This window comes from Lactuca serriola, chromosome 6 (assembly GCF_051521515.1).
Source record: "Lactuca serriola cultivar US96UC23 chromosome 6, Lser_US96UC23_V15, whole genome shotgun sequence".
Taxonomy (NCBI): Eukaryota; Viridiplantae; Streptophyta; class Magnoliopsida; order Asterales; family Asteraceae; genus Lactuca; species Lactuca serriola.
In genome coordinates this window covers 86,961,246-86,988,695 of record NC_136413.1, presented here as the reverse complement: position 1 = coordinate 86,988,695, position 27,450 = coordinate 86,961,246, and the positions used below count along the sequence as shown (strand labels likewise).

Here is a 27,450-nt window from a genome sequence, read left to right as displayed (position 1 = left end):
CCTTGGTTAACAAAAGTCAAGACAAGTCTGCAACTTAAAATCTAGTTAACGTGTAACATGCGGGCAGGGCGTGGACCACGTGCAGGCCGCGTCTAGTTTCTCGAAAACCTACTAGATCTTCTGTTTTTCTCGCGCGGGCCATGGGCTGTCCGCATGGTGGCCGTGTGTGTTGAACATAATAAAAAAGCTAAGTATCGGAAATCTATGTTGGCTGCGTAGAACCCACATGATGGTCGCATGAGCTGAACACAAAAAAATTATCCACGTGTTGTAGGATCTGCGCGGGCCACGTGCTAGTCGCGTGAGGTCTTACGCGGGCCGCGTGGAATTCGCACAACTTCTTACACTTCAAAATTTGAGGTCTTATGGCGTTTTCGAAAATTTAACAAAAGTTTGGAACAAAAATGGGAATTAATGGTGATATCTTTCAAAAAAATAATTTTTGAAAATCCCAAATGCCCTTCTTTAACGCTTTCAAAATATTTTATTGTATTTGGAAAAAGTGAAAGAACAATGCTTTCCAAAAATGCCCTTCTTTAATGTCTTTGGTGAGACGTCTTCCTAGCTTGCTTCAACACATCGGGATATCCAAATGGACGATTTCAAGAGAATTTTCATTGAAACCTTCATAGAATGGCTTCAAACAGTGCCCATTGACTTTGAAAATTTGTCCTGTCTTTTCACTATGAATTCCTACCGCTTCATGGTCGAAGGTTTTTATCACAACAAAAGGCCCAATCCACCTTGATCTTAGCTTGTCCGGAAATAACTTCAATCGTGAATGGTAAAGTAACCCCAATTCAAAATGCTTCCGGGTGATGGACTTGTCATGGAAAGTTTTTATTTCCTCCTTGTAAACCTTGGAATTTTTGAATACTTTGTTTTTCGACTCCTTAAGCTCTTGGATTTTCAACCTCCCATGTATCCTTAGTTGTCTCGTATCCAACTTGTCAACCGCTTCATCAATTTCTGGCTTTGAAGGATGGTGTTGTATCTCCCCTTTTATGCTTCTTTGGTTACGACCTTTACTCAAACTTATCTCTACAATTCATGGTTAGTAGGTTCATAGAAATTTTGAGTTAAAGGCTCAACGACATCAACAAAATACAGCAAAGCTATATCGCTAGGGTATCTCATAGGGCCATTAATTTTGAATTCAATTACTTCACCGTCAAATTCCATTGTGAGTTTACCCGCATACTCATCAATATTTGTTCTAGCCGTTTTTAAAAACGGGCTTCCAAGTAAGATTAGAGCCGATTTGGAGTAAACTTGTTCCTCTAAATCAATCACATAAAAATCCGTTGGAAAAACCAATTGGTTTACTTGAACTAAAACATCTTCTAAGTCACCCCTAGGGATAACACTTGATTTGTCTGCAAGTTGAATAGTAACACCCATTTTATTTAAAGGTCTGATATTTAGCGATTCATATACTGAATAGGGCATGACATTAATAAAAGCACCGAGATCGAGCATGGTGCTACAAAAAGTTACGTCCCCTATCTTGCAAGGAAGCATAAACATTCCTGGATCTTTGCATTTTGGTGGACGCTTTCTTTGTAAAATAGCGGAAACATTTTCACTCATTGAAATATTTTAATGTCCTTGAAGTTTTCTTTTGTTAGTGCAAGGTTCTTTAAAAAATTTAGTATATCTTGGGATTTACTTGATTACATCTAACAACGAAATGTTTACCTCAATCATTCGAAGGGTGTCTACGATTCCTCTTTCTTCCTCTTTCTTCTTCGAGGGGGCATCTCAGGAGGGGAATGGTGGTGGAATTCTATGCGTGTGACAATACCTAGAGCTTCTCCTTCAACTTTACTTTTCTCCATTGTGTCTTGACTCGGGACGATCTCACCCTCATATTCAGTAGAAGCCTCCTTTGTGATACTTTCTCCGATTTCTCTTCCACTTCTCAATGTAACCATATTGACATTTGGGTTCTTTTCAGTTTGGTAAGGGAATTTACCACTGGTTTTCAACTTGCTTAAGGATGTGACTATATCTCCCATCTGAGTTTCGAGATTGGAGACTCTAGTGCTTGTCTCTTTTTGGAATTGTTGGGTACTAGTGGCTAAGGATCTGGCAATGTCTTCAAAGGAAATTCCAAAGCTACTTGGTTAGGATTGAGGAGGTTGTTGGTGATGTGGAGGGTGTGGTTTGGGTTGATAGTGAGGTTGAGGATGTTGGTAGTGGGGTTGTTGTGGTGGGTAAGAAGGTATAACCAATGCATTTTGAGGCAATGGCCTTGGATTGTATCTCATATTGGGATTTGGCTTCCAACTTGAATTATACGGATTTTGGTAACCGGATGGTTTGTTATGGTAGTTTTGGAACTCTCTCGTGGCATTCACGTGTTCCGCATCTTCTTGAATAATGGGACACGTATCCATATGATGTCCCATAGTTGCACATATTCCATAAACCATCACTTGTGGAGTTTGTCCCATGGCTAACTTTTGAACAATAGATGTTAAATCTTTAATTTGAGACTCTAGGTTCGATGTACCCACTTCGTTGACTTTGTGTTGTGTGTCTCGCTTCATATCTTGGAGCGGGCCAAAATGTTGTGAATTTGCGGATATGGTGTTGAAGAGTTGTCTTGTTTGTTGTGGAGTTTTACTAAAAACATCTCCACCTCTTGAGGAATCTACTAATCTTCTCTCCATTAGCAACAATCCCTCATAGAAGTGTTGGATGAGGAGTTGTTCAGGAATTTGATGTTGCGGACAACTATAGCACAAGTTGTTGAGCAACTCCCAATAATCATGAAAAGTCTCATTTTGACCTTAGCGGATTCCACAAATCTCATTTCTAAGACTTGAGACTCTTGAAGCGAGATTGAACTTGTCAAGAAAATCTCATGCCATGTCGGTCCATGAGTTGATTTACCCCGATGGAAGATAGAATAATCAATCCTTTGCTCTATCAGCCAATGAAAAGGGGAATGTCGTTAATTTGATTTGGTCATCGGTTGACCCTTGTGGCTTCATACTAGTGCAAATAATGTGGAACATCTTCAAATGCTCATGAGGGTCTTCATTCTCTAATCCATGAAAAGTTGGAAGCTGATGGACTAAACTTGACTTCAATTCTGAACCTCCTTCTAAAACATGATAATTGATACCGATTGGAGTTTGTGTGACATCTGAATTATAAATTGATATGTGCATATCTATACACATAATTATACAACATATATTAGTATATTTAATTATTTTGATGTCGTTATTAGAACAAAAGATACTTAATTTGCTATGAATTATGTTGTAGGGACCAAAAGACATGCTTGGAGCAAAAGGAAGTTGGAAGCTGGATGCTGGAAGGTGGGCGTTTGAACCAAAGCTCTAAAATAAAGAAAATATACCCTAACATGACGTGGTAAATTCCACACGGCGTGGTAACTTGAAGAATCCCGATCAGCTTTGAAGACTCGTAGAACACGAGACAAACATGATCACCACGACGTGGTGGACTTACCACTACGTGGTGCTCTGATTTCGGGAAAAGTATAAATAGATCATCAAAACCCCTGAATTTGATCTTTTGGCTCTGGAGAATTCGACACTCTTGAAGACTAAAACACTGGTTCTAAGGCTTGAAAGCAAGAATTTCATTCATAACCTTGGAAGGAGGAGCATTAAGGCAACTAAATTCTACACATCGATTTTTCATTAGAATTTGCTATGTCAGTGTAACAGCCCGGATTTCCAGGTATCTTTTATCATATATTTTTGGTGTTTTGTGAGGGGACTCGGCGAGTTGGAGCTCAAACTCGCCGAGTAGGATCGCGGTTCTGGATGCGGGTTTGCGCCTGGACTCGGCGAGTCCATGCTGTTTAATGAAACCCTAATTTCCCGGTCCTAAGCCCTATTTAAAGGACCTTATGGCCCTTCATTGCGGCTACCTTAACCTTGTGAGCACCTAAACTGCCGAGGGTTCTTGTGAGTAAGATAAGAGGCCATTATTCACCAATTTTGTGTGTATTTGCAAGAAAGGAAGGGGAAAATCAAGCTAGGAGAGTTGGGGAGCTTGGATCTACTTCCATTTAGTCATAGGAAGCTTCTTGAGGTATCATTCAGAGCTTATTCTCGTATTTTTGTTGATATGGTCAAATCTAGGGTTTCTTCATGACTTGTTTGCCTTGTATTTGGAGTGTGAGAGGTCCCATGGGGATATGGTACCTAGATCTGGACCTTAGCAGGTCCAGAGAGTCCCAAATGCCATGCTTTATGTCCTTCCTTTTGGGTTGGAGACTTAGGTTGCCATCTTAGAGGTCATTTCTTCAAAAGGAGCCTTGTAGGTGTTGCATGGTAGCGAAGACTATGACTTTACGTGATGAATGAGCTTGGGAGGGCCAGATCTATGAGTTGATGGAGCGGATCTGACCTCAGAAGCGAGATTGAGTTGATGCATGGCATGGACTCGCCGAGTCCGAAGAACAGACTCGGCGAGTAGCATGAAGATTGTCCTTAACCACTCAGCGAGTGGTCCTGCGGAGTTAAGGGTTGACTCAGTGAGTCAGTGAGAGTTAGAGAGGGTTGGCAGGTGGACTGAGTCGAGCTGGAACTCGCCGTGTTGTTCTTGAGACTCGGCAAGTTGAGTCGTGGTGGCCCCGCGATTCATGCCATGTGGGACTCGACGAGTTGGCGGTGTACTCGACGTGTCAGAAGAGGATCCTAGGGAGTCAGTGAACACGTATAGACTCGCCGAGTCGCCCTAGTGCACTCGCCGAGTCCGGTCAAAGTTGACCGTTGACTGTTGACCAGAGTTGACCAGTGTTGACTTGATAAGGGTAGTCAACCTTAGTGGTAAAAGTGTTAATTAGAGATATATGAAGTTATAGGAGGATTATAGCTCGGAGGATTGAGCACGAGTGATTTCCAGGATTCGCGAGTTATCGAGATATACGAGCTGAGCCTTCTCACTATACTTTACCTTGAGTAGGTAATCAGAGTTATGTGACAGAGTATTTGTATACTATATGTATGTTATGTGTTGTACTGCATTATTTCTATGTGATTTATGATGTGCATGTTTATAGAGTTGGAACCGAAAGGTTCCTAGAGTTAGAACCAGTAGGTTCACAGAGTAGGGTCTACAGACCCACAAAGTTATAGCCTCGAGTGGCTAATATGTGATATGTGTGGTATATTAGGGAACTCACTAAGCTTTGTGCTTACAGTGTTAGTGTTGTTTGTTTCGGGTACTAGTGATGACTGTGGGAAGGCGCCGGCTTGATCTGTACACACGCATGGGGTTTTTATGATATGTGATCTTGGGATTTTGTATGATATGGATTGGAGCTTTAAACTTGATGTTTTATGAAAATTAAATGAAAATGTTTTTATATTATGCGAAAAATTATTTTGAAATTCATGGTGTTACAATTTGGTATCAAAGCCTTGGTTTGAGGGATTCGAGTACACCTTCGGGTGTATTTGAACTCAAACTGAGGATTTGAGAAGTATTTTCAAAAAGAGTAAAAGATTTTGGAAAAAACGCAGAGCAGAGTGTGTGTACGATCGGTCCGCGCCCGAGCGGTGATTTCCCAAAATACCCTCATGTTATGTGATATTGATATTGATATGATGTATCCACATGCTAGAGTAGGCTAGGTATTCCTATTAGGACTAGAGTGGCCTGATTTGTGATGCCTTAGCCTAGGAAGAGGTGAGCTGCTATGAGATGCTTGAGAGTGAGTAGGTAGCAGCGAGGGGCTTATGAGAGATCTTTTAGAGAGTGGCCTATGCATGATAGAGTACTTGGAATTTGGGACCCGAAGAAGAGGACTTGGGGTGTATTCTGATATGGTGCTGACAGTAGTATTGGGCCCGTACTACTGAAAGCACCGGAGCGGTGTACAGCCCAAGTAAGAATCTTTGGAATACCAAGGATCAAGGAGGAATGAGTTATCGAGTGTGAGTATGCTCGAATGGAATCTAATTTATCGTATGTTGTATTTCAGAGGTAGATCATGGTCAGGACACGTTTGATGCCTGAGAGCAGTGATACCAGTGATGAGGAGATCCGCTGGATCATCCACGAGGAGGTGGCTGCGGCCATCAGGGCAGAGATACCAGAGATGTTCGGGTCTATTAAGACCACGCTGATGGAGACTTTTGACGAGCGTTATACCGCTCTTTCTGAGGCTGCTGTTGCAGCGGCCACCGCAGCTATTGCTGCCGCGAGGCCGCATGGTGGTGATGCGTTGCTGTTCCGGGAGTTCAGCAACACAAAACCACCAGAGTTCGATGGGACCCAGGACCCGGTGGCAGCTATGAGTTGGATTTCTGACATAGAGGGGTGTTTCTTCACTTGCTCATCTCTGAGCATTTGAAGGTTCAGTTCGCGCTGAACCAGCTTCGCTTGGGAGCGAAGGACTGGTGGAAGTTTGTGACGGCGCACTTTACGCCTGCTGAGCTTGCGATAGTGACCTGGGAGAGGTTCACTGCCATGTTCTGAGATGAGTACGTTCCACAGGTGGAGAGGGAGCGTTTGGCCCAGGAGTTTCTGACCCTCCAGCAGGGTACTGAGTCGGTTACAGCGATTACCAGGATGTTCCATGAGAGGGCGATGTTCTGCCTTGAGCACGTGTCCACCAAGCAGGCAGGTATGAGCCGATATCTGAGTATCTTGAGGCGAGACATTCGGGAGTTTTCGGCGAACTCCTCGTACCGGACATTTGCTGAGCTTCAGGCAAATGCCCGGAAGAGGGAGATTGAGCTAGAGACTCAGGACGGGGAGGAGGCGGAGTCTCAGGGAAGGGATCGGCGACCGGCACAGTCTCAGACGGCAGCCAAGTGGGCCAAGCCCGCTGATCCCAAACCAGGGAGCCAGAAGGGCCGCACTTGTGGGAAGTGTGGCAAGGGTCATGACGGAGTCTGTAGAGCAGGATCTTGCTACAAGTGTGGCAAGGAGGGGCACATGGCCAAGGACTGCCCCAAGGGGTTTGCGGTGTGTTTTCACTGCAATCAGACCAGACACCGGAAGGCAGAGTGTCCGCAGTTGCGAGGATCATCTCAGGGAGCACCTCAGGGATCTGCCCCTGCTGCCATCAGAGCTACAGAGAGTCGACCAGTGAAGGCCGAGGCGCCGAGGGCACGAGGGAGAGCTTTTCAGCTGACCGCGGAGGGGGTCCGCGCAGCGCCCGACGTCGTGGCTGGTATGTGTTCTTTCATATATTTATTTTGATGTTGAGAGGTTATGCTTATATTATGTTGTGCGTAGGTACTTTTCTTGTGAATTCTGTACCTGCCTTGGTGTTATTTGACTCAGGTGCGAGTCGGTCTTTTGTATCTTTGGCCTTTAGTCAGCATATCAGTATTAATCGTGAGGCGTTGAGTCGGCCTCTGAGAGTGTCCATAGCTGATGAGAGGGTGATATATGCCACGGAGGTTCTCCGAGGGTGCGTAGTCGAGATTTTCAGTGTGGAGTTCCCGATTGATCTAGTTCCTATTGCAATGGGTGATGTCTGTGTCATTGTGAGCATGGACTGGTTGAGTCGATTCGGTGCGGTTATCGACTGCGAGCGACAGCTGGTGACCATACGAGACCCTAGTGGGGGAGTTCTTTCGGTGTACGGCGAGGGTACACATTCAGGATCAGCATTTTGTTCGGCCGCTAGGGCGAGGCAGTGTCTACAGCAGGGCTGTAAAGGTTTTGTGGCGTATGTGTTGGATACACGGGTGGATTCCGAGAGGCCGAGTTCAGTTGAGGAGTTTCCAGTGGTGCGTGAGTTCCCGGATGTATTTCCCGAGGAGTTACTGGGTGTGCCTCCTGTGAGGCAAGTGGAGTTCAGTATCGATTTGGTTCCGGGGGCCGCGCCTATCGCTAAGGTGCCTTATCGTCTTGCACCTCCAGAGATGCAAGAGTTATCCTCGCAGCTTCAGGAGCTGCTGGGAAAGGGGTTTATTCAGCCGAGTAGCTCGCCGTGGGGAGCGCCTATCCTGTTTGTCAAAAAGAAGGATGGTTCACACCGGATGTGCAGTGATTACCGGGAGTTGAACAAGCTGACGGTCAAGAACCATTACCCGTTGCCGAGGATCGACGATTTGTTTGATCAGTTGCAGGGAGCATCTTGGTTCTCCAAGATCGACTTGAGGTCTGGATATCATCAGGTGAGGGTGCGAGATGAGGACGTCCAGAAGACAGCATTCAGGACGCGTTATGGGCATTATGAGTTTGTGGTGATGCCTTTCAGGCTCACCAATGCCCCGACAGTGTTCATGGATCTCATGAACCGAGTGTGTAGGCCGATGCTGAATCGGTCGGTGATTGTATTTATCGACGACATTCTGGTATATTCGAGATCTAGAGAGCAGCATGAGGAGCATTTGAGAGAGGTTCTCGGAGTTTTGAGATCGGAGAGGCTTTATGCCAAATTCTCCAAGTGTGATTTCTGGTTGCGGGAGGTCCAGTTCTTAGGACATCTCGTTAACCAGGAAGGCATATTGGTCGATCCGGCCAAGGTTGAGGCGGTGATGAGTTGGGAGGTGCCGAGGTCACCCTCCGAGATCAGGAGTTTCCTGGGGTTGGCAGGGTATTATCGGAGGTTTATCAAGAATTTCTCTAAGATCGCAGTGCCACTCACCAGATTGACCCGGAAGGGTGTTGCTTTTTCATGGGGCCCCGAGCAGCAGGCCTCCTTTGAGACACTTCGCCAAAGGTTGTGCGAAGCCCTAGTGTTAGCCCTCCCGGAAGGGATGGAGGACTTTGTGGTGTACTGTGATGCATCAATTTTGGGGTTGGGAGCGGTGCTGATGTAGAGAGGGCATGTGATAGCATACGCATCGAGGTAGCTGAAGCCTCATGAGACGAGATATCCCACCCATGATCTAGAGTTGGGGGCAGTGGTATTCGCCTTCAAGATTTGGCGTCACTACTTGTATGGGGTTCGGTTTATGATATACACGGACCATAAGAGTTTGAACTATTTGATGGATCAGCCCAACCTGAATATGCGTCAGAGAAGGTGGTTGGATGTGGTCAAGGATTATGATTGTGAGATCCTGTACCACCCAGGCAAGGCTAATGTGGTAGCCGATGCATTGAGTCGCAGGGCGGAGAGCACCCCGCTGCGGGATGTATGTTTGAGATTGACCGTGATAGCTCCAGTGTTGGACGCCATTCGTGGGGCATAGGCCGAGGCTGTGCAACCTGATATGCAAAAGAAGGAACGGGTTGTTGGTTTGGTTTCAGAGTTCGTTACTGATGGTCGGGGGCTTATGACATTCCAGGGGCGTATCTGGGTACCGTTTGTGGGAGGAACGCGTACCATTTTGATGGAGGAGGCGCATCGGTCGAAATTTTTGATCCATCCGGGGGCCACTAAGATGTATTTGGATATGAGAAAGGAGTATTGGTGGCCCTATATGAAGAGGGATGTCGCGTGGTTTGTTGAGAGGTGCTTGACCTGCCGTAGGGTTAAGGCCGAGCACCAGAGGCCGCATGGTAAGTTGTAGCCATTGGAGGTTCCCAAATGGAAATGGGAACAGATCACTATGGATTTCATCACCAAATTGCCAAGGACTGCCAGAGGAGTTGATGCAATTTGGGTGATTGTGGACAGATTGACGAAGAACACTCACTTCCTTGCTATCAGCGAGAGTTCTTCAGCAAAGAAATTCGCAGAGGTGTATGTGAGGGAAGTGGTATCTCGGCATGGGGTGCCGATCTCGATTGTTTTAGACCGTGATGTGCACTTCACTTCTAGATTCTAGAAGAAGTTTCATGAGGAGTTGGGTACTAGACTACATTTTAGTACCGCATATCATCCCCAGACAGACGGTCAGAGTGAGCGGACGATTCAAACGCTCGAGGACATGCTCCGGGCATGTGTGTTGGATTTTGGGGGTAGCTGGGATGCATATTTGCCCTTGGCGGAGTTTTCCTACAACAACAGTCATCATTCGAGCATTGGTATGCCACCCTTTGAGTTGTTATATGGGAGAAGGTGTCGGACCCCTATTTGTTGGGGAGAGGATGGACAGTGAGTAATGGGCAGTACAGAGATCGTGCTTCAGACGTTAGAGCAGATCCAGCAGGTCAGACAGAGGTTGTTGACCGCTCAGAGCCGACAGAAGAGTTACGCAGACAGGCGCAGGTCCGAGCTTGAGTTCCAGGTCGGCGACCTTGTACTCCTGAAGGTCTCTCCTTGGAAAGGAGTGATTCGATTTAGGAAGAGGGGCAATTTGTGGCCCCGATATATTGGTCCTTTTCGTGTGATTGTGAGGGTAGGCCGGGTAGCCTATGGTTTGGATTTGCCAGCAGAGTTGGGGCAGATTCACGACACTTTTCATGTGTCGCAGTTGAGGAAGTGTATAGCCGACGAGTCGGCAGTGGTTCCATTAGAGGATATTCAGGTGGATGCGAGCCTGAATTATGCCGAGAGACCAGTGGCCATCAGAGATCGGAAAATCAAGGTTCTGAGGAAAAAGGATGTACCCCTGGTGTTGGTTCAGTGGCAACATCGGAAGGGGTCAGAGATGACCTGGGAGCCGAGAGCGTGAGATGCGTGAGCAGCATCCGGAGCAATTTGCAAAGCAAGACTTCGAGGGCAAACTCTAGTTCTAGTGGGGGAGAATTGTAACAGCCCGGATTTCCAGGTATCTTTTATTCATATATTTTTGGTGTTTTGTGAGGGGACTCGGCGAGTTGGAGCTCAAACTCGCCGAGTAGGATCGCGGTTCTGGACACGGGTTTGCGCCTGGACTCGGCGAGTCCGTGCTATTTAATGAAACCCTAATTTCCCGGTCCTAAGCCCTATTTAAAGGACCTTATGGCCCTTCATTGCGGCTACCTTAACCTTGTGAGCACCTAAACAGCTGAGGGTTCTTGTGAGTAAGATAAGAGGCCATTATTCACCAATTTTGTGTGTATTTGCAAGAAAGGAAAGGGAAAATCAAGCTAGGAGAGTTGGGGAGCTTGGATCTACTTCCATTTCGTCAGAGGAAGCTTGTTGAGGTATCATTCAGAGCTTATTCTCGTATTTTTGTTGATATGGTCAAATCTAGGGTTTCTTCATGACTTGTTTGCCTTGTATTTGGAGTGTGAGAGGTCCCATGGGGATATGGTACCTAGATCTGGACCTTAGTAGGTCCAGAGAGTCCCAAATGCCATGCTTTATGTCCTTCCTTTTGGGTTGGAGACTTAGGTTGCCATCTTAGAGGTCATTTCTTCAAAAGGAGCCTTGTAGGTGTTGCATGGTAGCCAAGACTATGACTTTACGTGATGAATGAGCTTGGGAGGGCCAGATCTATGAGTTGATGGAGCGGATCTGACCTCAGAAGCGAGATTGAGTTGATGCATGGCATGGACTCGCCGAGTCCGAAGAACAGACTCGGCGAGTAGCATGAAGATTGTCCTTAACCACTCAGCGAGTGGTCCTGCCGAGTTAAGGGTTGACTCAGTGAGTCAGTGAGAGTTAGAGAGGGTTGACAGGTGGACTGAGTCGATTTGGAACTCGCCGAGTTGTTCTTGAGACTCGGCGAGTTGAGTCGTGGTGTCCCCGCGATTCATGCCAGGTGGGACTCATCGAGTTGGGGGTGTACTCGACGTGTCAGGAGAGGATCCTAGGGAGTCAGTGAACACGTATAGACTTGCCGAGTCACCCTAGTGCACTCGCCGAGTCCGGTCAAAGTTGACTGTTGACTATTGACCAGAGTTGACCAGTGTTGACTTGATAAGGGTAGTCAACCTTAGTGGTGAAAGTGTTAATTAGAGATATATGATGTTATTGGAGGATTATAGCTCGAAGGATCGAGCACGAGTGATTTCCAGGATTCGCGAGTTATCGAGATATACGAGGTGAGTCTTCTCACTATACTTTACCTTGAGTAGGTAATCAGAGTTATGTAACAGAGTATTTGTATGCTATATGTATTTTATGTGTTGTACTGCATTATTTCTATGTGATTTATGTTGTGCATGTTTATAGAGTTGGAACCGGAAGGTTCGCAGAGTTAGAACCAGTAGGTTCACAGAGTAGGGTCTACGGACCCACAGAGTTATAGCCTCGAGTGGCTAATATGTGATATGTGTGGTATATTAGGGAACTCACTAAGCTTTGTGCTTATAGTGTTAGTGTTGTTTGTTTCAGGTACTAGTGATGACCGTGGGAAGGCGCCAGCTTGATCTGTACACACGCATGGGATTTTTATGATATGTGATCTTGGGATTTTGTATGATATGGATTGGAGCTTTAAACTTGATGTTTTATGAAAATTAAATGAAAATGTTTTTATATTATGCGAAAAATTATTTTGAAATTCATGGTGTTACAGGCAAATACCTTGAATTTCATTTTTGTAATTTTTGTTTGCTGAAATCATGAGCTAAATACTCATTACTTTCGTTTAGCCAAGGATGAATTAAGCATTTGTGGTTGATTTATGGTTTGGATTTGGATATTTGGTTATTTGTTGATTTAGCTTACTAAAGAGCCTCTAGTACTTTTGATAACTATTTTCTCTACTTATTGCTGAATTTGATTAGGCTAGTATGACCATCTATCTTATTTGAATTTGAATCTGATGATCTTGTGATTTGTAAAATTGTAGGACTAGAGTTTTGAACAAAATCTAGGGTTAAGTAGAAAAGTGGGTAAAAAGGTATAGGAGCTAATATATGACGACAAATCATATATTGAATTGAATCAATAAACTAATTGATCAATCAATTATATGTCTAATCAATTCGAACCAAACACTAGTGAACTTGTATGTTTGTCCGCCTGATCGCCGAATAAATAAACTAGTTTGCTAAAGGATTAAATTAGTGAATATTAATTTGGTCATCTTAGGAACTGGTAACTAAAGAAACTAAATCCATTGCACTTCCATAAATCAACCATAATAACAAATAAATCCAAAGCTAAATGAAAGTCTCTTACTTGCCTTAGTTAGTGTTAGCTTAAATTAGTGATAATTAGTTAATTTGATAATCAAAGTATCTAGTCTTGCAAAACTAGGAAAACAAAACCTCTTCTAATTTAATTAGTATTTAGTTAATAGTAGAATAAAGTTAGTTAAAATACCGTTCCTTGAGTTCGACACTCGTTCTTACCATATCTATATTATTACACGATTAGGTACATTGCCTAGTGTGTTTAATAGTCTAGTGAAGCAAATAGCTTTAATAAATTTAAAACTTGAATAAAAATATTAACACATTAAATACACATCAAGTTTTTGGCGCGGTTGCCGAGGAACGGTGCAATCTTAGTTAAGTTATTCTGCTATTTTATTAGGTTGAGTAGTTGTTTAGTAAGTTTTTATTTTTTTTTAGGATTTACTTGCTTTTGACTCACGACGACGTGGTAATTTCTACCACGTCGTGGCATCATAGCAGTTAGAACTTTCTTATTTATTTCGTTTTTGTTCTTTTTACACGTTTCCTTTGTTTATTTGCAGATCGTTTATGACCCATGGATCAAAGTCATCTTTGATTGCACCACTTGAAGACCCGGAATCCGCTTCTCGTAAAAAGAAAGACAAAACCGAAGGAAAATCCCCTACTCCAAAGAAGTCACCTTTTAGGAATATTAAGTCGGTTTTTGGCAAAATGAAGGGAAAAGTAGGAGAATCCAGCATGACACTTACGGACGAAGACGCTAAGAGCAATCCAACTAAGGAAGAAACCGAGTACGAAACCAAAGGAGAGGAAAGCGAAACCGAATCTAAAACAAAAAGCAAAGTACACACAGACCCCGACAACATCATGGAAAACATTGCTGACCTCTCGATGGAGGCGTATAAGAAGAGAGTTCAAGACGACACCGGACTAGGCCTCGTGCACCCCACCATACCCACCACTGCCACTTTTGAACTTAAAGGGTACATACTTACTGCACTAAAGGAGGTTCCTTTCACTGGAAAGGATCACGAAGATGTTTAAATCATCTAGATTAAGTAAACGACATCACCAGCTACTTTAACATCCTAAATGTGCCTAGAGAAACTGTACTGTTAAGATTTCTCCCTGTCACTTTTATGGGAGCCGCTAAGGATTGGCTTAAGGCACTACCACCAGGCGCGGTAACGACATGGGCAAGGATGCGTGAACTGTTTTTGGAACAATTTTGCCCACCATCTAAGGTAGCTAAGCTCAAAAAGGACATTGCCAATTTTGAACAACAATTGGAGGAGTCATTATATGAAGCATGGGAGCGCTATAAAGGTCTAATAAGGAATTGCCCCAAAAATGACCTTAATGTGCAACAAGAGGTCTCGATCTTTTATGATGGGGTGAACGTCACCACTTGACAACTTCTTGACTCTCAAGGCCCCTTAACTAAGAAAAATCAGGCAGAAATTAAGCAGCTCATCGAAGAATTCTCTAAACATTCTAGAAAATACCATAATTCGAGGAATGATGTAACGAGGGGAAGTGCCCATGCTGCTTCGGAAGATATGTCAGCAGTAATGGCAATGTTGCAAAGTATGGATAGAAGAATGACTAAGATGGATCAACCAATCCATGCTATTCGGGTTGGGTGTGAAAATTGCAACAGGCCACATTTGACTAAGGGATGTGACCTTGATGAAAATGAAAACCGAAAGGTTGAAGCTTGCTACTCAAGTGGTGATCGTCTAGATGAAGATTGGAGAAAGCCTAAGAAGAAGTGGTTACCCAATGATGAGTGTAAGAAGACCATGGAAGAAAAGTATGAACAAAGAGGGAGAGGCTTTTACCAAAGAGAGGAACCACCGGTTGAAAAGAAAACTGATTTTGAGACTATGCTCACCCGATTTGCAGCAACATCTGAAAAAAGGCACGAGGCAACTGAAGTGGCAATTAAAGAGCAACAATTAATTATGAAGGAACAACAAGAGATGATGAAAAACCAGCAAGTACTGTTGAGAAATCAACAAGCTTCGATCCTCAATATAGAAAAACAACTTGGGAAACTAGCTATGCATTTCAATGAAAAATCACCTCGAGGACTTTCGGGAAATACCGAACCAAACCCGAGAGGAGCTCACATCCAAGCCATCACCATTAGGAGTGGAAAAGTATTACTCATTTGACTCCTATAGATAGTAACAACCCGGATATAGAGAAGAAAGATCAAGAGGAAAATCAAGGAAACAAATCTGAACAATCACCACGACGTGGTACTGATGCCATGGCGTGGAAAGAAGCTGAAAAGAAGAATGTTGAACCCATAAAGACATACCACCCACCATTGCCATTCCCAAGTAGAGCAATTTAAGAGAAGCATGCTGAAGAATATGGGAGGTTCCTTGACCACATAAAATCTCTTGAAATTAACATTCCCTTCCTTGAGGCTCTAATCGAAATGCCTAAATATGCGAAGTTCCTCAATGACCTTTTAATAAACAAGAAGAAAATGGAGGGAATATCAAAGGTGGTATTAAATGAAACTTGTCCAGCTGCAATGCTAAATATGCTACCAAAGAAGATGGGTGATCCGGGAAGTATAACCTTACCATGCCCATTCGGGAATCTAGCAACAATTCATGCTCTAGCCGACTCGGGAGCAAGTGTTAAGTTGATGCCTTACTCGTTTTTCAAGAAGCTTGATCTCCCCGAACCAACACCAATCCGCATGGTCATACACATAGCTAACAAGACCATGACATTCCCAAGAGGTATATGTGAAGATTTGCTCGTTAAAGTTGACAAATTTGTTTTTCTTGTGGAATTTATTGTGTTAGATATGGAGGAAGACAAACAAGTACCAATAATCCATGGAAAACCCTTCTTGAGCACCGCCCGAGCCTCAGTAGACATTAGAGAGTCCAAACTCACTCTTCGAGTAGGAGAAGAAACAGTCACTTTTGGGGTAAATTGGGCCATAAAACATTCAAGAACAAGTGATGATATAGCCTTTTCCATCGATGTGCTTGACGAATTATTTGAAAAGGATCTAGGAGGATGGAAGGAAAAGGAAACGAGGAATTTATGGTGCTTGAAGAAGGTAATTTTGATGCCGAACGAGATCTGCAAGAATTAGAGAAGCTATTGGAAGAAGGTGAGTAAAATGAAGCAATAAAAGAGGTAGAAGAGATACCACGATGTGGTGAGGAGAACACTTCGTGGAAAAGTTTTTTCTCATGATCTGGAATTAAAAGTTGTGACACCACGACGTGGCAGGATGCCCACGTCGTGGTAATTGACGAAAAGCAGAAAATCAAGCTAAAAGCCCTCCCCGAACACATGGAGTATGCATTCTCGGAAAAAGGACAACAAAGACTAGTAATCATAACTTCCGATCTTGAAACACATGAATAAGAAAGCCTTGCAAAGGTACTAAAGAAAAGACAAGGTGCTATAGCATGGAAGATCACTGACATCAAGGGGATTAGTCCAGCCTAGTGTTCTCATAAGATTAACTTAGAACAAGGAGCAAAGCCCATAGTACAACTAATGGGTTTTGAGCATTCTAACACTCCTATGGTGAACATGCAACCCTAGAAATCTTGGATCTATGTTTTTCTATGATACATGCAAATTTGTTTTTCCAAGGTTCATAACCTATCTAGCATGAATGGGGAACCGTTAAACATAAAAGCTAGTAATAAAAACATTCCTTTTGTTGCTTGAATTCCTTTGAGAACCTTGTGAGACTAGCACCCCAAATGTGATGCCTCAAATGCTTCACACATCACGAAATACACTTGGAATAATTTAGAGAGAAATGCACACACTTAGAAAATTGGCTAGCCCTCACTTTTCTCACTTAGTGGCCGATTTTGGTCTACAACATGATGCTTATATAGTGTGTCACAATTAGGTTTACACCATGTAAACCCTAATTGACATGGATTTTCATTTCTTGGATCCATGGGTTCAAAAACACCATGGAGCATCCAAGGACCATCTTATGGGTTTTAGCCCAACTTGATAAACCATGGATCATTAGCCTAATATACAAGAATGGATGATTTACACAATCAACCCATATATTTAATTAGTCTCCTTTTGATCACAAAATTAAATCTAAATTAATCATTGATCAATAGTAATTAAATAATATTATTAATATTAGAGCTTATAATATATTAATAAACCATAAGTGTCCTTTTCTCTCATTTTAGTCTACCCAAATGCTTGATGCCATGCAACCCAAATGGACCATGCCAAACCGGGTCAAGTATTACCAGAAATAGTTATGGACATAGACACCTTATCTAACAGTCCCCCACTTGGATAAGTCTAATAACTATTACTGCAAGTATGAATTCAGGAACCGATCAGCAATCGTAGCTCTTTCAAGGTCTCTCGGAACTCAGAAGATGATGATACACCATTTAAGATAAGTGATCATATAATCCTCTACTCTCAAGATATCTGCCGGACAAATACATGGAACAATGTCATACTTATTGTCCAACAGTTTGTTTCCCGATTTCCGATTTGTTTGACATAGAACTAAATTGAACACATCAATTCAGTTCTGACCTGGCCCGATACACAGGTCAAAACAAAATCAACGAGGGGCCTAGATATCACTTCTAATCAAAGAAGGAACAGATAAACATCGACTCATATGGTTGTTCTACTACTTGTTGAATTATACACAAAGGCATGTTTTATAACATCGAGTTAGCAATGCGTTTTTGTACAATCAATGTATAACCAAGTCATAGTCAACAACTCATATCTCTAAGTTTGAAGACTTATATGATATTACCGTCTCACGATCACTCGAGATAAGTTCCATGAAGTGATACAAGTGAGCGTGGGTTGAATCCAATACTCAGAACTTATGAGTACTCAAGAATGTTGCATCAACTCTTTGCTATGTCCAACAACTTAGACATCTACAAGCCAACTTCATGACAGTCTTGATTCATACCTACTTCCAACATATGACCGACTGTGGAGAATTTGAATAAATAATTATTCTGGAAGTCAAAACATGCAAAGCTAAAACAATAGTAAATAATTGACAATGATAGCAACACTTTACTCATAAATAAACAACAACTTATATTCATCATCAAATGTCGATTACATTTTACAAGTGTCAAAAATATCTATCTAATCTATAAAACTAATATCATCCTTCAACCCGATGCGCCTCGAATGTTGTACATGCTTAACCCTACTCAATCCCTTCGTAAGGTGATCTGCTGGGTTCTCATCCAATGATACCCTCTTTCCCACGAGGATTCCTTCTTCTATTTGATGTCTGATAAAAAGGTATTTTCTATCGATGTGTCTGGATCTCCCGTGATCCCTTGGTTCCTTCGCTAAGGCAACTGCACTTTCACTATCAAAGAAAATATCCATAGGCTCCTTTATAGCTTGTACAACTCCAAGGTCTCCAATGAAGTTCTTAAGCTATATTTCCTCCTTTGCCGCCTCGCTTGTTGCTATCTACTCTAATTCGTAGGTTGAATCAACTATTGTCTCCTGCTTGGAACTTTTCCAAGTAATTGCTCCTCCATTTAAGGTAAAGACCCAGCCTGACTGAGAGCGGAAATTATCCCTGTTAGTTTGGAAGCTAGCATCACTATACTCAATAACTCTCAAGTCATCACTCCCACCGAAGGCAAGGACACATTCCTTAGTCCTTTGAAGATACTTGAGAATGTTCTATACCGCAATATAGTGAGCCTTGCCAGGGTCACCCTGATATCTACTGACCATGCTCAAAGTAAAAGCCACATCAGGACGAGTACGAGTCATAGCATACATGATTGAGCCTACAGTGGAAGCATATGGTACTCGACTTATTTCAGCTATCTCATCATCTGTACTCGGGCTCTGAGTCTTACTCAGTTTGGCGTTACTCTGGATTGGTAAATCTTGTTTCTTGGAATCCTGCATGCTGAACCTATTAAGCACCTTATCCAAGTAGGTACTCTGACTAAGTCCAATTAGTCTTTTACTCCTTTCTCTTAATATCCTTATCCCTAGGATATAGACAGCTTCTCCAAGGTCCTTCATAGCAAAGCACTTCCCAAGCCAGGACTTCACCTCCTGGAGAGTTGGGGTGTCATTTCCTATGAGTAGTATGTCATCCACATACAATACCAAAAAGCTAACTATGCTCCCACTAGCTCTAACATCTACGCATGACTCATCTTCGCTTCTCGAGAAGCCAAACTCTTTGAACTTTTCATCGAAACAAAGATTCCAACTGCGAGATGCATGTTTTAATCAATAAATGGATTTCTCAAGCTTGCACACTCTAGCAGGGTACTCCGCACTGATAAAACCCTCTGGTTGACTCATGAAAACATCTTCAGCCAACTTACTACAATTATGAAAAGCAGTTTTGACATCCATTTGCCATATTTGATAATCATGAAACGCAACAATTGCTAGCATAACCCTGATAGACTTAATCTTCACCACTGGTGAGAAGGTTTCATCATAATCAATACCATGAGTTTGAGTAAAACCCTTTGCAACCAGTCACGCTTTATAAGTGTGCACCTTACCATCCATGTCGGTCTTCTTCTTGAAGATCCATTTGCACCCGACTGTTTTACGACCTGGTACTTTGTTAACCAAGTTCCAAACTTGATTGTCATACGTGGACTGTATCTCGCTGTCCATAGCCTCCTTCCATTTAGCAGACTTCGGTCCTGCCATGGCTTCCTTAAAGCTATTAGGTTCATCCAAATTTACCAGTGTACTATCACTTATAAATATATCACCTTCCACAGTAATATGGAAACCATAGTAATGCTCAGGTGCATACCTAACTCTAGTGAAACGCCTCAGAGGTACAGACTCGTCAGCTGGCTCAACATGAGTTTCCTCCTTAGGTTGGTTGCTAGTGTTTGAGGTTCCTTCACCACTTGACTCTTGAATTTCTTCAAGGTCAACTTGCCTCCCACTGTTTCCTTGGCTTATAAATTCTCTCTCTCAAAAGACCCATCTCCTTGCCACAAAGACCACATTCTTACTGGGTCTATAGAAGAGGTAACCAAAGGATTTGTGTGGGTAGCCAATGAAAATACATCTCTCAATTCATGGTTTGAGCTTATCTTGAATCTCGCCTCTCACAAAAGCATTGCAACCCCAAATCATGATGTGGTCCAAATTGGGAACTTTCCTAGTCCACATCTCATGAGGTGTTTTGGCAACCTTCTTTGTAGCGACTAGATTAAGGATATGAGCGGCAGTCTATAAGGCATACCCCCAAAAAGAGATTGGTAGCGAAGCTCGACTCATTATGGAGTGAACCATGTCCAACAAAGTCCGATTACGCCTCTCAGTTACACCATTCAACTGTGGTGTCTTGGGAGGTGTTTCACATAAGACAATCACACACTCCATAAGATAGTCGAGGAAATATGTACTAAGATACTCACCACCTCGATCGGATCAAAGCATGTTAATGCTCCTGTCCAATTGATTCTCTACTTCCTGTTTAAACTCTTTAAATCTTTCAAAAGTTTCTGACTTGTGTTGGATTAAGTTGACATAACCATATCTACTATAATCATCAGTAAAAGTCACATAATAGCAATTAGCATCTCTAGTGGCGGTTCTAAAGGGTCCACATACATTAGTATGTATAAGGTCCAATAAACCCTCACCCCTTACACAAGTACCAGTGAAGGGTGATTTTTTCCATTTACCAAGCAAATAAGATTCACAACTATCATCTGACTTTAGGTCAAATGACTCCAAGACTCCATCCTTTTGGAGTTGGCCTATGCATTCTTTGCTTACATGACCAAGACGACAATGCCATAATGATGCTTTATCCAAGCTAGTAGAAGAATTAATACACAACACATTATTTCCTAGGTTATCTACAACCGAAACAGTTTCATACACACCATCACAAGGTAATGCTTTAAAATAAAGAACATTATTAAAGAAAGCATTAATACCAAAGAAAAGGTAAACCCGTGTTTTGTACAAAACATGAAAGGAAATAATATTTCTCGCCATTTAAGACGAGTAAACACGTTTATTCAAATCTAACTTTAACCGACTACTTCACAACAAATTATCAACTCCAATCTTGGTAACAGGTGAAGCCTTCCTATTCCCCATGATTAGGTTTATCTTTCCGTGCACCACATCCTCACTTCTTCTTAAGCCCTGCAAATTAGAACATATGTGAATAACACAACCTGTATCAAGGACCCCAAGACTTAGAATATGGTGAGTTATTAAACAATATAGTGTAAATACCTGCATGGGATGGTTTCACTTTCCCACCCTTGACATCCTGCAAGTACTTTGGGCAGTTTTGCTTCCAGTGCCCCTTATTCTGGAAGTAGAAGCAATCAGCATCTTCGGGGTTGGCAAAAGGAGTGATAGAACCACTTTTGGTTCCGGATGAGGAGCCTTCAAGAGACTTTCCCTTGGTACCCTTTGAAGGGGTCTTCCTCTTCTTCCCTTTGCCTTGCCCGATAGCCAAAACAGGGGTAGCTGTAGGAGTAGGAGCAGTAGAACTAACAACCGACTTACCTTTAAGACCACTTTCTGTGGTTTTCAAGAATCATTGAAGTTTGTTGAGGGTAACTTCCTCCTTGTTCATGTGGTATGTCATAGAAAATTGGTCATAACAAGAAGGTAAGGAATGCAAATTGATGTCAATTGCCAACTCCTCAGGGAAGTTCACATTCGGTTTTAGCAAACGGTCCACATAACTTTGCATCTTTTGCATGTGGCCCGTGATGGGTTCACTATCCTTCATTCGGGTTGTTATCTTGGAGGAGATTATTTCATACCACTCTTGATGAGCACTTTGATGGTACCTTTCCATCAAATCTTGGTGCATCTCAAAAGGGTAGAAGTCCTCATACGACTTTTGGAGCTCGCCTGTCGTTGTGGCCATCATGATATATACCACCTTGGTGGCATCTCTCTCATGATTCCTAAAGTCAGCGATCTCCTAGGGAGTAGTAGTAGACTCATCGATTTCCTTCAGCTCCTTATCGAGGACATATTTGTTGTCCTTGTAGCGAGTAACCATCCTGATGTTCCGGATCCAATCGAAAAAGTTGGAACCATCGAAGATGACTCTCCCATAAAGGTTCATTAGAGAGAAGGAGCCGGTAGGATTAGAGCCCGAAGCATTGTTGTTGGAAGACATCTGAAAAGAATAAAACAAGTTTAGATTAGATATATAGAGTCCTTAATAAGACAATCAAATGTAATATCAAGGCTAGGACCCAACACAATATATTATAACTTAGAATAGGGATGTTGTAATCTAAGTTATAACATATTTGAAGGTAGGTAAATGACGATTCACCAATTTCCACCACGAAAATGAAATGAATTATTAGGTTTTAATTGGTTTTGAAATTCCTAGATTCTTTTGAGATTCATTGAACTTTTCAATGGCATGTTTCAATCTCGATTGTACCCTTCAAGTTTTGTGACTGGTATGCCGAGGATCACAAAATAAGGTGTGAATAACCATGAAAATTTACTTGGTACCCTTAATATTATCACCTAATCAATGTGCCGGTTACCCACACGCGCTCCTTCGATCTATGATAAACATTAAGGCACCCTTTGTTTTCCTTACTAGTCCAAGTTAATGTCTCAGTTACCCACGCACGCTCCAACAACGACTTGGTAAGGTACAAAGTGTGAATTTCATGGATTAGCACCATATTCACATTTTCCTAAAGTAAGTAAGATTGGGAATTATAAAACATTTAGTTACTTCATAATAATCATTATAATTTTAATGAGAATTAAAGTCACTGTCCTACCCATTCGGGTAATGACCCTCCACCGATCAAGGAAGCGGTGGGTGAGAGTGGACACCCATTAAGCTTCCATTTTAGAGGCAACAACCTTATACCCCCTTATAGACCGGCTTCGTGAATGAGGCCTACTAACAGTAAAACGACTTGATCTTATACATATATATGATTATTAACCATTAATGTTATAATAGTATAAGGGTTGAATTTTAACTTTTAAAACTCTAAGGGTTTGGAATTAAAGTATCCTTAAATGTGTGCAACTTTACAAATTCCCAAACTTGAGGGAAAGCCTTGAAACTATTCAAAACCTTTAATTTCATAACATATGAGTTAATGGTTCATAAAAGTGAAGACTCTTCATGTTTATCTAACTTATGTGTTTTAAATGGACATTAAAAAAAAGTGACTTTTGGTGATCCATAACTTGAGGAAAAATTATGGATCCCATTAAAACACATAATTGATCAAGAATTAATCATTAAACAATTTAGTAAGTAATTCCTATGATCTAACAATAACTCATAAGCACATGAACATTCATATCAAAATTTCAAGAATCATATGAACACATAAATCATGGAATTTTGATATTGGTCATTGTAAATGGATTAGCACAACCATTACACCATCTAAAACAAGTTTTAAAACACCGAAACAATTTAGGGTAATGTTTCTAGTCCATTTCCAACAGCAAAAGTCGAAAAACTACAGTCAGAGCCTCCTACTGGTGGAGCACAAGCACCTACTCGACGACTATGATGAATTTTGCCTTGGACTCATCGAGTCACCCCATGGACTCGGCGAGTCCACTGTCCAGACAACAAATTTTTTGAATTTTTCAGGAAGTTTGCATCAAATATCAAGAAAACAAGCCTAGGCTCTGATACCACTGATGGGTTTTGAGCATTCTAACACTCCTATGGTGTACATGCAACCCTAAAAACCTCGGATCTATGCTCTACTATGATACATGCAAATTTGTTTTTCCAAGGTTCATAACCTATCTAGCATGCATGGGGAACTTTTAAACATAAAAGCAAGTAAGAAAAACATACATTTTGTTGCTTGAATTCCTTTGAGAACCTTGTGAGCATAGCACCCCAAATGTGATGCCTCAAATGCTTCACACAACACAAATACACTTGGAATAACTTAGAGAGAAATGCACACACTTAGAAAATCGGCTAGCCCTCACTTATCTCACTTAGTGGCCGATTTTGGTCTACAACGTGATGCTTATATAATGTGTCACAATTAGGGTTACACCATGTAAACCGTAATTGACATGGATTTTTATTTTTTGATCCATGGGTTCAAAAACAGCATGGAGCATCCATGGACCATCTTATGGGTTTTAGACCAACTTGATAAACCATGGATTATTAGCCCACTACAAAAGAATGGATGATTTACACAGTCAACCCATATATTTAATTAGTCTCCTTTTGATCACAAAATTAATTCTAAATTAATCCTTGATCAATACTAATTAAATATTATTATTAATATATTAGAACTTATAATATATTAATAAACATTAAGTGTCCTTTTCTCTCATTTTAGTCTACCGAAAAGCATGATGCCATGCAACCCAAATAGACCATGCCAAACCGGGTCAAGTACATACCAAAAATAGTTATGGACTTAGACACCTTATCCAACAACAACGTCAAAGAAGACTTAAACCAAATATCCAAGTAGTTAAAAAGGAGGTTGTTAAACATTTAGATGCTGGTATCATCTATTCAATCTCCGATAGCCCATGGGTAAGTCCGGTACACGTTGTACCCAAGAAAGGAGGAATAACGGTAGTCACTAATGAAGATAATGAGTTAATCCCAACCAGAATAGTGATTGGGTGGCATGTATGTATAGACTATTGAAAGCTTAATGACGCTAGATGAAAGGATTGTTTCCCGCTACCATTCATCGATCAAATGCTCGAAAGACTTTCCGGTCATCTCTACTACTGTTTCCTTGATGGCTTTTCTGGACATTTTAAAATTCTAGTTGGTTGTCCGAAAAGACCCAGAGAAGACCATTTTTACATGCCCAAGTGGAACATTTGCATATAGACGCATGCCTTTTGGGTTATGCAATGCACCAACTACTTTCCAAAGGTGCATTATGGCTATCTTTCGTGAAATGATCGAGAAATTTATGGAGGTTTTCATGGATGACTTCTCGGTTTTTGGGTCCTCTTTTGAAGATTTCTTGCCCAACTTAGATCTAATGCTAGCAAGATGTGAGAAGACCAACCTTGCCCTTAATTGGGAAAAGTGCCACTTCATGGTAAAATAAGGAATTGTGTTGGGACACATAGTTTCAAGGAAGGGGATAGAGCAAAAGTTGATACTATAGCAAAATTGCAACCTCCAAAAAATGTAAAGTTGGTAAGGAGCTTTCTAGGCTATGCGGGATTTTACCACCGCTTCATTAAAGACTTTTCAAAGATCACAAGGCCATTGACTCAACTTCTTTTGAAGGATGCCCCATTTGACTTTTCTAAAGAATGTCACGAAGCGTTTCAACTCTTGAAGGAAAAATTAACTAATACCCCTATTATGATAGCTCCAAATTGGAGCCTTCCTTTCGAGCTAATGTGTGATGCTAGTGACTATGCGGTGGGAGTTGTTTTAGGACAAGGGTTGATAAACATCCTCAACCAATCTATTATGCAAGCATAACTTTGAACCCAACTCAAGAAAACTACACTACAACCAAGAAGGAGCTACTAGCGGTGGTGTATGCTTTTGATAAATTCCATCCATATTTGGTTCTGTTAAAGACAATAGTTTTTACCGACCATTCTGCCCTTAAATCTATTTGCTAAAGAGGAGGCTAAACCAATATTGATATGTTAGGTCTTGCTTCTACAAGAATTTGATATTGAAATAAGGGATAAAAAGTTAATGGAGAACGTGGCTGTCGATAATTTATCAAGATTAGATAACCCGCATTTGGAGGAATTAGAAGAAAACAAGATGGGCGATGATTTCCCTGAAGAATATCTTATGGTTATAGCAGGAGAGTTACCATGGTTTGTAGATATAGCTAACTACCTAACAAGTGAATACATTCTAAAATATTTGAACTGACAACAAAAGTAGAAAATCTTTTTAGAAATCAAGTACTGCTTTTGGGATGAGCCATATCTTTTTAGAAGCTGTCCAGATGGAATGATAAGAAGATGCGTGTTCGAGAAAGAGAGTCAGGAAATCTTGAAACATTGCCATAGTGGGCTCACCGGAGGACATCATGGAGCGCAGTATATGGCAAAAAAGCTTTTTGATATCAGTTTTTATTGGCCTACAATTTTTAAAGATGCTACTCAATTTGTTAAGGAGTGCGATTCATGCCAACGGACGGGAAACATTTCATGACGGAATGAGATGCCCCAAAATAACATTCAACTTTGTGAGATATTTGATATTTAGGGGAATGACTTTATGGGACCTTTCCCAATGTTAAAAGGAAATAAATATATAATGGTGGCTATCGATTATGTATCCAAGTAGGAGGAAGCACAAGCACTACCTTCTAATGATGCTCGAGTGGTGGTTCGTTTCCTTAAAAAGTAATTTTCAAGGTTTGGAGTTCCTAAGGCTCTTATTAGTGATCGGGGCACCCACTTCGCAAATTTTCAAATGGCTAAGGTGTTGCAGAAATATGGTTTCCACCATTGATTCTCAACATCCTATCATCCCCAAACGAGTGGGCAAACTGAAGTTACAAACTGAGCATTAAAAAGGATATTAGAGAGATCGGTTAGAAGTAACAGAAAGGAGTGGTCGAATAATCTCGAAGATGCACTTTGGGCTTTTTGAATAGCTTTTAAAACACCTATTGGTACTACGCCATATAGGTTAGTTTATGGAAAGAATTTCCACTTGCAAGTTGAGATAGAGCATAAAGCATTTTTGGCTTTGAAGATTTGTAATTTTGAGCATGCTGAACTTCGCACCAACCGGTTAATGCAAATGAATGCACTTGAAGAACTTAGAAACGAAGCCTACACTAGTTCCTTGATATATAAAGACAAGAGTAAGAAATGGCATGACATGAGACTTAAGGGTAATAAGGATTTTCATGAGGGACAAAAGGTGCTACTCTTTAACTCAAGGTTAATGCTTTTTCTGGGTAAATTGCAAACTAGATGGGACGATCCTTTTGCTGTCAAACAAGTTTTCCCACATGGAGCTATTGAGCTTATATCGAAAGCTGGAATCCCTTTCAAAGTTAATGGACATAGAGTGAAGCATTATGAAGAAGGAATGCCAGTTGAAGAAAGTGAGGGGGAAATCGTCAAATTCACATGAGCTGAGACAACGTGAAGAGGAAAGGAGTCCGACTTATGACTCCCCAAAAAGAAGCGCTTGCAGGAGGCAACCTGTGATTTTGAGTTTGCATTTTATTCCCTTTTCTTTTATTTTATTTTATTAGTTTTATTTAGGTTTTATTCTGTCATTCTTGTGATTTGTCTATGAATTCGATGTGGGGTATGGCATAGCACGAGTGTGGGGTGGATATTTTTAAGACTTTAATAAATAAGAAAGATTTTTAACTCGCCACGAGGTGGTAATTTGAATAAGCATGTAATTCGGGAAAACATGATTCACCACGGTGTGGTGAATCTGCGACGTCGTGGTGCCAAAATAACTATAGTAAAATTAGGGTTTATTCAACTCCAGTCAAAAACATTTCACTTTTACTCCACTCTTTCTCTCTCGTCGTGCTTGCCACCCCACGAAGAACTCCATCTTTCTTCCTTCAATTT

At 41.6% G+C, this 27,450-nt stretch overlaps 2 protein-coding genes and 1 non-coding gene across 3 annotated transcripts; 1 reads left to right on the top strand and 2 right to left on the bottom strand.

Annotated features, from left to right (window-relative positions):
• Window positions 1-1,041: 1,041 nt before the first annotated feature.
• On the bottom strand, window positions 1,042-1,590 carry LOC145059982 (uncharacterized). Its single transcript, XM_079007729.1, has one exon. It carries the CDS (start codon window positions 1,588-1,590, stop codon window positions 1,042-1,044), a length of 549 nt encoding a protein of 182 aa, XP_078863855.1.
• Window positions 1,591-14,108: 12,518 nt separating this feature from the next.
• Window positions 14,109-14,215, bottom strand: LOC145060782 (small nucleolar RNA R71). Its single transcript, XR_013686966.1, has one exon. It is a non-coding gene; the product is annotated as a small nucleolar RNA R71 (small nucleolar RNA).
• Window positions 14,216-15,307: 1,092 nt separating this feature from the next.
• LOC145059981 (uncharacterized) lies at window positions 15,308-26,992 on the top strand. Its single transcript, XM_079007728.1, has 3 exons — window positions 15,308-15,949; window positions 25,538-25,713; window positions 26,539-26,992. Exons 1-3 carry the CDS (start codon window positions 15,308-15,310, stop codon window positions 26,990-26,992), a joined length of 1,272 nt encoding a protein of 423 aa, XP_078863854.1.
• The last annotated feature ends 458 nt before the right edge of the window (window positions 26,993-27,450 follow it).

What these genes read in the sequence shown, in the direction of transcription:
- LOC145059981 (XM_079007728.1), top strand. Translation starts at nt 15,308, where the DNA reads ATGCCTAAATATGCGAAGTTCCTCAATGACCTTTTAATAAACAAGAAG. An exon ending in ATTTATGGTGCTTGAAGAAG is followed by an intron (nt 15,950 to 25,537) that starts GTAATTTTGATG and finishes TTGATATGTTAG; the next exon opens with GTCTTGCTTCTACAAGAATT. An exon ending in ATAGCAGGAGAGTTACCATG is followed by an intron (nt 25,714 to 26,538) that starts GTTTGTAGATAT and finishes TACGCCATATAG; the next exon opens with GTTAGTTTATGGAAAGAATT.
- LOC145059982 (XM_079007729.1), bottom strand. Translation starts at nt 1,590, where the DNA reads ATGAGTGAAAATGTTTCCGCTATTTTACAAAGAAAGCGTCCACCAAAA.